This window comes from Arachis ipaensis, chromosome B5 (assembly GCF_059453495.1).
Source record: "Arachis ipaensis isolate K30076 ecotype BB chromosome B5, ASM5945349v1, whole genome shotgun sequence".
Lineage (NCBI taxonomy): Eukaryota > Viridiplantae > Streptophyta > Magnoliopsida > Fabales > Fabaceae > Arachis > Arachis ipaensis.
The window spans coordinates 20,059,917-20,072,037 of record NC_142440.1 but is presented as its reverse complement, the minus strand read 5'-3'; the positions used below and the strand labels follow the sequence as shown (position 1 = coordinate 20,072,037).

The 12,121-nt window shown below is 34.5% G+C and overlaps 3 protein-coding genes across 9 annotated transcripts; 1 reads left to right on the top strand and 2 right to left on the bottom strand.

The window, feature by feature from the left end:
* The first annotated feature begins 1,466 nt into the window (after positions 1-1,466).
* Positions 1,467-3,980, top strand: LOC107643244 (CDPK adapter, putative (DUF1423)). 4 transcript variants are annotated; one of them, XM_088486579.1, is made up of 5 exons: positions 1,467-1,481; positions 1,641-2,044; positions 2,548-3,107; positions 3,193-3,268; positions 3,383-3,980. In XM_088486579.1, the coding sequence occupies exons 2-5, from the start codon at positions 1,693-1,695 to the stop codon at positions 3,805-3,807; spliced, it is 1,413 nt and encodes a 470-aa protein (XP_088342705.1). In that variant the 5' UTR covers positions 1,467-1,481; positions 1,641-1,692; the 3' UTR covers positions 3,808-3,980. The 4 variants fall into 4 exon arrangements, with proteins under 4 accessions (XP_088342705.1, XP_088342707.1, XP_088342706.1 ...); XM_088486581.1 differs by lacking the exon at positions 1,467-1,481 and having other exon boundaries at positions 1,508-2,044; positions 3,202-3,268; positions 3,392-3,980; XM_088486580.1 differs by lacking the exon at positions 1,467-1,481 and having other exon boundaries at positions 1,508-2,044; positions 3,392-3,980.
* Positions 3,981-4,953: 973 nt separating this feature from the next.
* On the bottom strand, positions 4,954-5,825 carry LOC107643243 (uncharacterized). Its single transcript, XM_016346835.3, has one exon. It carries the CDS (start codon positions 5,631-5,633, stop codon positions 5,133-5,135), a length of 501 nt encoding a protein of 166 aa, XP_016202321.1. The 5' UTR covers positions 5,634-5,825; the 3' UTR covers positions 4,954-5,132.
* Positions 5,826-7,418: 1,593 nt separating this feature from the next.
* LOC107643241 (uncharacterized) lies at positions 7,419-11,686 on the bottom strand. 4 transcript variants are annotated; one of them, XM_016346831.3, is made up of 9 exons: positions 11,303-11,686; positions 10,008-10,116; positions 9,686-9,789; positions 9,268-9,443; positions 9,023-9,125; positions 8,905-8,949; positions 8,714-8,822; positions 8,250-8,538; positions 7,419-7,802 (listed from the first exon to the last, which is right to left on the bottom strand). In XM_016346831.3, exons 4-9 carry the CDS (start codon positions 9,313-9,315, stop codon positions 7,611-7,613), a joined length of 786 nt encoding a protein of 261 aa, XP_016202317.1. In that variant the 5' UTR covers positions 9,316-9,443; positions 9,686-9,789; positions 10,008-10,116; positions 11,303-11,686; the 3' UTR covers positions 7,419-7,610. The 4 variants fall into 4 exon arrangements, with proteins under 4 accessions (XP_016202317.1, XP_016202318.1, XP_088342709.1 ...); XM_016346832.3 differs by having other exon boundaries at positions 10,008-10,098; XM_088486583.1 differs by having other exon boundaries at positions 9,268-9,409; positions 11,303-11,685.
* Positions 11,687-12,121: the final 435 nt, after the last annotated feature.

Genomic DNA, 12,121 nt, shown 5'->3' with positions numbered 1-12,121 from the left:
TTGAAGTGGAAGAGAATTTCTTAGCAGAACTTGAGGCAAAGAAGCTTAAGGTTTCTTGTCTCAAAAAAGATCACAGAGAACATAAGGAGGACAAAGTAGCTCAGACACACAATCAATGGATGATCAAATCATGCAACTTCAGTTAAAAAGAAGAGAGATTTGTCGTGCCCTTGAAACCATCCATCATTAGAAAAGTGGAGCTGAAATCTGCTAAAGCAATGATTGCAAACTCAATTCCAGCAATTGTTCAACATGGGAGAGGTTGAAAGCCAAATGTTCCAAGCGTGTAGCTGCGATACAAGAAAGATTCATCAGTTTATAAAGGGGTTAACATTTTATCATACTCTTCTAGAGGTTCCCATCCCGATGACTGCTATAGTTGATATATGTAAAAGAATATGCAAGAGTGGTTACTTTGTTATCTATATCTTTTATGGATTAAGTTCTTTCCCTGCATAAATTACAGCTACAAAATACTAAAAGTAACACAGATAATCTTCCAAATTCAATGTAAGAATGACTCTAGAGTCAATCAAAAAATTCTGGAATCATTTGCTCAAATAAACATATATCATATTGACGTCATAAAACGAAAGAATATATTACATAATATAAGTAAGTTAAATTTAAATTTTTTCTTAATTTCTTCTGTTGCTTTTGTGCATTTTCTAATTGTCTACCCTGACACACAATTACACAAATGAATAGAGAGCATAAGATATGTATTTAATAAAGCAGTACTTGTGTTGTGACTTGTGATTGAGGTTTTTTCCTTTTCTACCTACAGATATGGTTTGGTTTTTTCTCTTATTGGTAATTTTTGTCCTGTCAATGGTAACAAACTCTGCATGAGTGGCAAACAAATTTTGCATTGAATTTTTAAAAAAACCTTTAATCGTGTATTGTGGGTGAGGAAAAAATAGCACTAATATGTTCATATTTTTTGTATTTAGATTATTAGTTAAAAGATATAAAATAAAATACTCCTTTTTTTCAATTAAAAAACTCAAATCCACTTTGTCCAATTTTCTTGAGAATTAGAATTAGAACCCTCATTAGAATTAAATTTTTTTTCTTGCTTTAAAACACAAAAATACATCAATTTTACAATTTAAACTCTTTTGAGAATTTTAATTCTCATTTTCAAGTCAAAAAATAAATCAAACCAAAATATGTCTTATTTGCAAATCTAATCTAATAAAATTTGAATTTAAAATTAAAATATCTAAATTAACCTTAACATAATTTAATTTTTTAAATATACTCATTTCTCTTTTTCATCAAGGATAACATAGTAATAAATATTACATATACTTCAACTATTTTTTTTCATTTAATTCTTTTTATTCCAAATTTAAGATTCTTTCAGGAATTTAATTCAACTTCATCCCATTAAAAAGTTTCCAAACACACTTACTGCTTTTGTTTGCCATGAGTTTTGCAATTAGTTTCGAGTTTTGACCTTGGCAGCACCATTTTCCGTATGTTACTGTTAAGATTTGGAAAGAAAACCCTATTTTAATTTTGTACTTTGCACTCTCACTCATCTCATTCTCAACTAACAAGTAACAAACGCTTTTATTAATTAATACTCCAAATTACTAACTTTATCCGTTTACTGAATCATATTCCTTTAATAGAATTCTCAGCTGACTGAAACCATAAACCCTAACGAGCAAGAAAGAGGGTAAGATGAATGAGAATGGAAAAGCAGAGAATGGTTCTTTCAACAATCGGCCGGTGGCGCCAGAAGAATCCGGTGAAGGCGCGCCATATGCGCCAGAGAACTGGCCGCAGAAAGGGGACAACTGGGGATGGAGGACCGGGAGGAGGATCACGCCCGCCGGATACTTTCAGGATCGCTACCTGTATTTGCCGGAACGTCTCAACAACCATTCAGGATCCGCCCGCAAGCAGCACATCTTCGCCAGCAAGCTTGCCGTTGAGCGATACCTCAAAGCTAATTTCCCCGAAGCTGATCTCGGTGCCTTCTTCTCTTCCTTCACCTGGAGAATCCCTGCCGTTCCTTATCCTTCAACAAACGGTCTCTTCTTCCTTTCTCCTGCTCACTTTTTCTCGTTTTTTATATATTGCTTTGCATTTTATTGAGTTCATGCACGAAGACTCTAGTGGATCAAGTTTTGTGATTCTGCAATATTAACATGTATGTGTAAAGGTGAACGGGATTCAGATCTTTGCTGAATTATCTTCCTCACATTTAACTGATGATTCTTAATTTGAACGAAGAAAGGATGTAAGATTGCAAAAACTAAATAACAAAGATGGATTTCTTCATCCTTATTAGGTGGATTATCTTTTTCATGTGATGAATGGTGTTCTATTTTTGCTACATCATTGGAACATTGTGTGTGATAAACTGATTGGTAATCCCCAGAATTATACAAAATCTATTGGATTCCATTTCCTCTTAGTTATGAAATGATGCTTTTCTTTTTTCTTTTCTATTTCTTACCTTTGGCACTGGCGCCAGTTAAAAAGTTTATACTGTGAATTACTATGTTTTTCTCCTGATGTTCTACATTGTAGGCAATATGTTGCCTATAGCTGCTGTGCCTCTTAAGCAGATCCCAGCTGAACAGTCAGATTCTGATACTGAAGCTGTTAGATGTAAGGCTGGGAATAAGAAGTGTGCTAGCCTAATATTGGAAGAAGTAGAAAAATATTCGCCAGCCATGTCGTGCGATATTTGCTGTTCTGAACCTGGTTTTTGCCGTGATTGTTGCTGCATTCTTTGTAGCAAAATGGTTAGTTCGGCTTATGGTGGATATAGTTTCATCAAGTGCCAAGCAAAGAACGACGAGGCTGTCTGTGGTCATGTTGCTCACATGGAATGTGCTCTTCGAGCACGCTTGGCTGGCACTGTTGGAAGAAGTATTGGGTTAGATGCAGAGTACCATTGCCGAAGGTGTGATGTGAGGACTGATCTAATTTCTTATGTCAATAAGCTTCTCCAAACGTGTGACACCATTGATTCGGACGATGAAATTCAGAGAAAGATTTTGAATCTTGGTGCTTGTATCTTGCGTGGTTCACAAAGGGCCGATGCAAAGGAATTGCTAAGACATATTGAATTAGCCATCTCAAAGGTAATGACTCTTTGGTGAAAGAGATACTAATTATCTTCCTTGTCATCCTTTAACACTTTGTAAAAGCTCATGACCAATTGAATAGTTGCATCAGCTCAAGTGTGGGACTAATCGTGAAGATACGTGGATGCCTGATGACTCTCTTACTGCTTATTCTACCGGTAAGAATCGTTTCCCATTAATTCATTGTCAAAGCACTGGCTGGCAGCTTCTTTTCCCTGCCACCGTAGCAGTAGTTGTGTCATCTATGTTTTCTTTTGGTAATCTATAAACAGGCTTATCAGATCATGACAGTGATGTAATGGAAGCTACTGTTCATGGAAGCCCATCAAATGTTACAACAGGGGAGGAATCCTATGATTGTCTACCTCAGTCTTTAAAATTTGAGGCGGAAGTTGATCAAGTTCTCTATGCTCTCAAAAAGTCTCAAGAGTTTGAGTACAAATTAGCAGAAGAGAGACTCCAATCACACAAGACTTATTTACAAAATTTATATCAGCAATTAGACCTCGAAAAGTCTCAATTGGAATGTAAGAATTCATCTAATTCGTATCTCTTGTCCCATACTGTCAGAAAAAGAAAGGAGCAAATTGGGGAGGAAGTGGCCAAATTTAAAGTTATGAAGAAGATAGCTAATGGTTTTGGTAAGACATCCAAAGATATTTTAAAGGAACACTTTGATGTAGAAATTACAGATTAAACTTGTAAATTCTCTAATTTGAATTTTTCCATTAGTCTTCATTTTATTGAGCCACCAATCTGGTTAACTTTCCCGAGCAAAATCAGGTGGCATTTGGATGCTTTGTTAGATTAGATCTGTAATTCAAGTGTTGTTGAAATAAAATAGCAATGTTATACTCTTTTCCTCCATAATGTAGCAATGTTATTTTCTGTGAAGATTGTTGAAGCCTAAGATTAAAAGATCACATACTCTAGTATTGCGGGAAACAAATTTTCACAAGCAATACCTTATGTTTTTTTTTTTTCATCAAAACAATAACTAATATCTTGAATTGATTGTTTTAGGCCTTTATTTAGTTATTAACTTAATTCTTTTAATCTAGTTTTTTAATTTTTTTTTACCATAGGAGATTCGAACCCGCAACCTTTTAATTGAGTATGGGGAGACTATGTCATTTGAGCTATAACTCATTGACTTAGTTTTTTTAATCTAGTACTCTAACAATATATTTTATCTCATACTTTTAAACATTGATGACTAACTGATGGCTAATGAATTCTGATGACCCTCTTAGCATTTCTCATAGTTTAATAAAAAAATGTTATTCGTATACTAAAATTAGTCACTAATATATTTATATATTAATATATAAATATATGTATAGTAATTTATTTTCAATATGAATTTATATTTCAATATTTATTTTATAAGGTGAATTCTACTATATCCTCTCTAAAATAAAGGATAAATTATTCTTTGTGACATATACAGTAATTATTGATAAATTATTCTTTCTCTTGAAATTTAATAACAGTGTCAATTGAAAAAGAAAAGAAAAGATAACGTGAATCTTCTTAAAATTCTGGTAGAAAGATAATTATCAATTATCACTGTATATATCACAAAAGATAATTTACACTTTATTTTAGAGAAAATATAGTAGAATTCACCATTTTAGTGGCTGATTTTAGAGTCTTTATGAGAGTCTTTATAGCATATTCGATGTTTATTGCTATTCCCAATGAACATTGGGTTCTTTTAGCTTCAGCACAATTCCAAAGGAGTAATGCTAATGTGATAATCACAGCAACTAACAAATAGGTGTAGGCAGATGCTAATTTCAATAAAAATATGAAACCACATAATTCTCACGTACCAGCCATCTCCATAAAATCACAATCGTTAACTAATAAACATCACATAAGAAAAAGTAATGGAGAAAGATATGGTTCTTATTTTTCCAGCATGCGAAAATGAAAAAAAAAAAAAAAAAAAAAAAAACAACAACAACAACAGTTGTCGAGTCTTAAAGCAACAAAAAGCGAACTAATAAGTACCAATAATCAGTTTACAAGCACAAATGTTCCAGCATCCACCATGGCTCTATTGTCATCAACACCACGTTGATGTTTGGGCACCGTAACGATGAGCTGTCCATCAAGCAAGATAGCAGTGGCCATCTCCGGACACGTGGATTCTGGTAGTCGGAACCGCCACACGTCAAGGTGGAGGTCGAACTCATCAAAGGACAATTCCGTGAAATCAGTTTGAGAATCCCTGACGACAAGCTTGGTAATCCCAGGGTGCAGGCGGAAGGTGGAAGCTTCAACAGTAGCGATGCCTGCCGGTGCGTCGGCCACGAATCGGAAGCAGTGTGGCCATTCCTCAACGGACACGTCAGCATCGGAGCAGAGTGGGAGCTGGAGCACCTTGCTGAACACGTGAGGGAGCCTCCTGAGCTTCTTGGAATCGGAGGGGGTGAGAGCGAGGAGCAACTCCGCTTCCGAGAGAGGGTTCGTGTTCATGATTTCGTATTGGATGCTGATGCTGCGTTTCCTTGTCATCGTATTCGTCTGATGAAGAAGAAGCTGCTTCTTATTTACCTTTTTTATTTGTTTGTATGTAGATATGGAGAATCTCTGCTTTATTTTGTGTTTTTGCTGCCAAGAATAAGATAAACATTCCCACCATTTTCCATATTGCCCTTCTACTTGTTCTTATTTACTCCCATGCTTTTCTGTTATTTCTAGTTCTCTTCTTTTCTTTCTCCTGTTATATAGTGGGTTCGGATTCACACACACAAAGATGATGCCTTCTTTTTGTTCTAGTTAATTTTTTTCGTCATTTAATTTTAGATTTTTGTTTCTGTTTTGGTTCATCTTTTTTCTATTATTAAAAATTTAAAATGTTGGTTTTCATTTTCTTGTCTAGTGTTAAATAATGGGGCCACGTATCTATAAATACTGAAAAATAAAAATAAATTAATTAAGGAGAAAAAGCAAATTCATAGCCAATTAAATTTAAAACAATACAGGCCATGAAATGCACTAGTGGTGAGACATTCTTTTCGATTTATGTTTTTAGAAATTAAAATAGAAAAATACGTTTTTGTTGAAGTGATAAATAATTACTCAGTAGAATAAAACCCAACTTGTCTATATCAACCATTACATATTTATATGGTAGAAGAAATAGATTACACAAACAAGTAATAAAAATTAATCATGATTTATGAGGACGAACAATGCATGAATGATTATTTAATATTTATGATGAGATTAGTTCATGCATGCGTCGAACCCCCTGCACTAGTTATGTTCAAGTGATGTTTAAAAGTGAAAACGATGGTTTTTTACTTCTTAACCCATGCAAATTCAATAAGATGAAGACAGAGGGGGAAGGTGTCATGATCCTTCCTCCAAAAGATTATTAAGAAGGTAATTTTATCTTTCATTTTCGCTTAGTGTGGCACACTGATTGTAGGGCATCCCTTCATCAATGGGAAATGGACAGAATTTACTACCTTCCGTGTCATATCCAGCCTAACTCTGGTGTCCGTGTAACACTCTCTTTACCAACACCAACAATGTCTTTTTACATATAATGATAATGAAACTATATTTTACCAAATTTATTTAAAATTCAATTAAATCTGTTGAGGACATTAAACTTATATCTAGTACAAATATATTATAACATACTATTATACGAAACAAAAATCTAGTTAAAACTTATAGAATTTATCTGTATATATACCATATAAATTGTTGCTCATATGAGTAAGCAGATTATATTAACATCATACAAATTCTGAGGATTTATTTTTAACATATAAAAAGTGTATCTTTAATTTTAGTAACATTCTGATAATTTGAATACGAGCTATAGCTCAAATAACATAATCTTCTCATACTCACTTAAAAGTTGCAGATTCGAATTTCTTTATCTTTAGTTTTAAAAAAAAATATTATGATAATTTATTAACACCTACTCCAATAAAGATGTCCAAAACATCTTCTCATAAATATATTTGTTTAACTACACTTTAAAACGTGACTTATATGAAAAATTAAAGATACACTTTAAACCGTGACTTATATGAAAAATTAAAGATTTAAAAAAAATAACATTTTTAAATAAAAATGACGCTTATATAATACGTCAAAATCAAATTCTACAATTCATTATCCAATAGTCCAAAGAAAGTATTTTCATATAAAGACAATTATAAAAATTTTATTGAAATATCCACCTTATTTATTACATGATTATGTAGTATCATAGAAAACAATAAGTATTAATATGCTCAAACTCTGATAATTTGTTATCAAGTCTCCTCAGACACAATATTGAAGACTTAAATTTTATTTTTATATAGGAAACAGTTATGAAGAGTTAAATTTTATTTTTATATAGAAAACAGTTATGTCCCAAAGGTGACAAGAACCAGCAAAATTAGAGGCTTAGTTCCATGAAAGAGACAATCCATCTTTGTTGTCTTTAGCCCTACGCAATATTCTAGAGGCAAAGGAAAATATCGATCAATCCATCTTTGAAAGGTCTTCATGATTACGCATACGACGCCTACGGCGAGATCTTCTGTGGCTTCGATTATGTGTTCCTGATGGTTTGTCGGGGGAGTTGGGATGGTGAATCTCCTCCTGGGGCGAACCATCATCAAAAAGACTATCAAGAGGGTCTAGCTCTGTCATGGTATCAAGAACAGCTTTTGCCTGCAATATGTGAAAATAATAATTAATCTTAAACCCAAAAGGTTCATCCTAATCTAGTTTTGATAATTGCCTAGATGATACGTTGATATAGCAACTATTGTTTACACTAATTTCTGAACTCTATATTTGCAATAGGCACTAATCAAGTTTGAAAGATTACAAAAGCTCAAAGGTTTTTCCATGGACCACATTACTAATGCAAAAAGGAAGTTGGTCTCCATTGGCTTCTTTCTCGAGCTTTTTGAAGCAGAGTTAAAGCGATTTCGGCCTCACCAACATATTTATTACTATGCTTAGGGATATGATGCACATTTGATGGTAAAGACCACCATTCCAAAGCTATGGCATCATCTTTATTATTCAACCCTTGGCCTTAATCTTTAGTGTTAAGTTGTATCTCTAGTATTTAATTCGAGAACTGGGGCAAGGAAGTCTAGTAATACTTACAATACATCTTGCCTCAAGATTTGGACTTTTGCTGCCATTGACAGTTTTGGAATCTCCTCGTGAATCATTATGTGAACCATTGGGAGAGTTGCCTTCGGTTTTAGCATTAGAATCATTATCGTGTGCCCTGTGACCATGGACTGCATTATCACTATAGAAATTCCGGTATCGCCATCTTAACTTGGCTGTATTGGGGGTTGAATCATCAAAAATCCTCTCTACATAGAAGTGCTTTGACATAATTGGCTTTAGAAGTGGATAAGTATCAGTCGGGTACTTTGTTAGCAATCTGTCATTAAGCAACAAACACAACTTACGAATGGGAAAACGCACAGGATGCCTTTTCTCTACAGAATAGGAATGTAAAACAATAATGTCAACTAAGGAATACCAGAGAATGTAATACAAATAGAAGCTTATAGCAGAAACAAAAATAGTTCATTAAATGAGATGAGAAGACCAACATATTTGCTAACTCCTTCTGTAATATACTGCCATCCATGGAAAGAATCTGATCTATAGAAGAATACCAGGATCTCCAAAACATCCACATCCCTGAGAAAGCTCCTGCTCCTGCAAAGATTACAAGACATGAAACAAGCAGAAGGTACAAAGGCCTTATTAGATAAAATTACAACGAGATGGTTTCTTGTACCTGCTGAAAGGTAGACTCGAAATGGTTTCCAGAGCTTCCAAGTTGCTGCAATAAAGGAATAGACAAAGTGAGGAAGAATGCATCTTCGAGAAAGAAGAAATTCCCATGTGTGACTGACCTGCCCAGGTAGCAGCACCCCCAGCAAATGCAGTAGCAAATTCATTCAGAGCTTTGTATCTATATGATACAAGAAAATTTGCCTCCTCAGCTGTCAATTTTTCCTAGTGGAAACAAGGCATTAATGCAGATGTCATCAACAACAAAGAATTCTGAATACCCCCTGCGATCTAATTAAGAGAAAAAACCTAATTTAACTACATTTTTCACAACCAAAGCCAAAACGGGATACAGAGAAACAGGTACCCTTTTGAGGCGAAGAGCCTGTTCGAGATCTACTAAGGGGTCCGGCATTAGCCACAGATTGGTTGATAACTCTAGGCAAATGGCTAAGTATAGCAGCAGAGCAGCGTCTCAGCAGCAAAGCAGCAGAATCAAAGAGGATCAGCTGGTGCGAAAGTGAACAGAGAACTGTCAATAAGCTGATATTAAAGAAAAATAAAAAATTAGTAACAATTTTGTGATCTAAATTTTTAGAAAAAAATAATTAGTGGTTTGATCAACTTGTTAAAGAGAAGTTAAAAAAGAACATTTTGTATTGTCAGAATATTTTAAGCCAGCAAGCACAATAATATTTGATGTAACATTATTTCCTTTAATTTACGTACAAGGCTCAATCTAAACAAGGACAAAAATAAAAATAAGCAGCTGATGAGTAATTAACCTGCTGAGAAAATAAGTGAATGCAGCAGATGGCTAGGCAGAGTAGCAGCGGAGCAGTACCACAGCAGCAGAATGAGAGGTGTGGTGGCAGCAGCGAACAAAGAACTATCAAAATAAGTGAATGCAATTCCGTTTAAACAATTACCAAATTTCCAGAGACACTCACATTAGACACAAAATCAACAACAAAGAAATTTTTTGGGTATCCTTTGACTTAGCATGAATAGCAAACTTTTTGGGTTCAACAAACTTCATCTAGATAGAATAGCAAACTTTGAGTTCAAAAAATCTCCATTAAAACAAAAATAACAATAAAATCTTACCTAGCAGGATGATTTGGAGGAACCGCAAGATCACCAAATCTACTAATCTAGTACCAGTCTCGTGTATCCCTTGCCTTATACTTGTTCTGAGCTGTAAGTAAACAAAGAACTATCAAAAGATGAAATAAAATCATTGTTAGTTTATATTATGGGTAGAATGATGTATGCTTATCAAAAGCTGAAATAAAATAAGCTTTACTGTGAGTCTGTGATCTATGCTTATCAAAAGCATGGCTTGTGTTTTCAATTTCAATCTTATCTTAGAATTTTCATGTATTTTATTTTTACTTTTTCTTTCACATAATTTTGAAATTAGAGATCTATGAAAATGAAAACACAGAAAAATTTCACAAACCAAACAAAAACTATAGGTGTTAAATTTCATCCAGTTTTACCAAACAGAAACTATAGGTATTCAACTTCATCCAGTTCTAAACTGCAATATTCCAAAAGAATGTCCAAGGTATGTACAGCACACACTTGGAAATCAAAATTCAGAAATTCAAAAGTAAACTTCAGTACAAGTTACTAACCAACATTGCAATAGAAGCTATTCAAAAATTAAAGTTCATGTGCTCAATATAATTACAATTGTAACTTTAACATTTATCCATCAGTTCATTCAAGAATCAAGATACCAAATATCATCAACATATGTCATAAGTTAATAGCATTTGTAGGGACAAAAAGTATAAGGTAATCAACAACCAGATCATCATAAATTCTAGATGCACAAGCCTTGCAGTGATCATGGCATTAAAATGACATGATTCAACAAAACCATCACACCAAAATTCTAAAAGACATCACTCATTATCCCGTTGACATATTGTAAAAGCAATCTATCAGCAATTTCTAAAAGCAATCCTTGTAAACATTTTAATAACTTCACAGCTATTGTATTTGTATCCATGCTCCACTAATGCCAATGACACACAATATACAATCAAGAGCAGGAAACGCAGTTTTCAACAAATAACAAAATTCACAGCATTTAACTTAGAAAAAAAAAAGACGAAACAAACGAAAAAAACGAAAAAAAAAAACACAACACAAAAAATTCAACCCGAAGCAAAGCCCCATCCACAATCTAATTCAACCGACCCACTAAAATGTACTAATCTCACCAATCCATAACACGTTAACAACAGACAACTACTATCTACTAACAATTGAACCCTAAAAAACAATGAAATCGTGAAACCACGCATGAATTTGAACAAAAGAAAACCACACAGTTATTATTAATATAAAAAAATGCTGAAACAATTAAAAAACCGTGAAAAGAGCTTAACCTTTTTTTCCAGGGAGGGAGCTAAACGCGATTGAGGTGAGGGATGCGGCAGTGAGGGGTTGAGAGATGGAGAGGCAGCGATGAGTGAGGGTTTGGGAGAGTGGGGGTTGAGAGAGTGCTAGATCACAGAGCGAGGCTTCAATTACGGCGGAGAGGGAGAGAGGCAGAGCCAGCGACGAGTGATGAAGAGTGAGAGGAAGGGGTTGCGTGGGACAGTGAGGGTTCAGAGAGGGAGAGCCAGCGAAGAGTGGTAGTGAGAAGAATTGGTTCGGGTAGTCATCGTAGAGACGAGGGGGTTACGGCGGGTTACAGTGCTTTGGGAAAATTTCGTGGAAAGTTTGGCGAGGTTGATTAATTCGTTGTTGAGGTTTTTTTTTTTTTCTTTTTTTTTTTCTTCTTTAGTGACAATTAAGTATCTAGAAATTTTGATTCCAGATTTATTTTTGGCGATTTTAATGAAGTTCTATTCTCTCATGAATTTAAGGGTTGCCTCTTCTCAAGTCGCGCATACAGATCAGCTTGTTGCCTTTCTAGGAGATAGTGATCTGTTTGACTTGAAAATTATTGGAAGACGGTTTTTTTGGTACAGAAGGGTTAAAAATGGTGTTGAGGTGGCAAAAAAACTTGACCGGGTTTGTATCAACAGTGGATGGTTATCTCTCTTTCCAGAGACTTACGTAGAAATTTTAAATAGACTTCAATCTGATCATTGTCCTATCCTAGTGCGCTGTACAGGTTGTCCCCAACCGAAAAAGAATAGACATTTTCGGTTTATTGCGGCTTGGGCAACTCATCCGGGTTACAGAGATATTGTGAACCA

Excerpts from the sequence above, each read along its gene's own strand:
- LOC107643244 (XM_088486579.1), top strand. The coding sequence starts at position 1,693 with ATGAATGAGAATGGAAAAGCAGAGAATGGTTCTTTCAACAATCGGCCG. Across the intron at positions 3,108-3,192 it reads TTGAATTAGCCATCTCAAAG|TTGCATCAGCTCAAGTGTGG; the intron begins GTAATGACTCTT and ends CCAATTGAATAG. Across the intron at positions 3,269-3,382 it reads TCTTACTGCTTATTCTACCG|GCTTATCAGATCATGACAGT; the intron begins GTAAGAATCGTT and ends ATCTATAAACAG.
- LOC107643241 (XM_016346831.3), bottom strand. The coding sequence starts at position 9,315 with ATGCCGGACCCCTTAGTAGATCTCGAACAGGCTCTTCGCCTCAAAAGG. Across the intron at positions 9,126-9,267 it reads AGGCTCTTCGCCTCAAAAGG|GAAAAATTGACAGCTGAGGA; the intron begins GTACCTGTTTCT and ends TGTTTCCACTAG. Across the intron at positions 8,539-8,713 it reads CAGAAGGAGTTAGCAAATAT|ATTGCTAACAAAGTACCCGA; the intron begins GTTGGTCTTCTC and ends GCTTAATGACAG.
- LOC107643243 (XM_016346835.3), bottom strand. The coding sequence starts at position 5,633 with ATGACAAGGAAACGCAGCATCAGCATCCAATACGAAATCATGAACACG.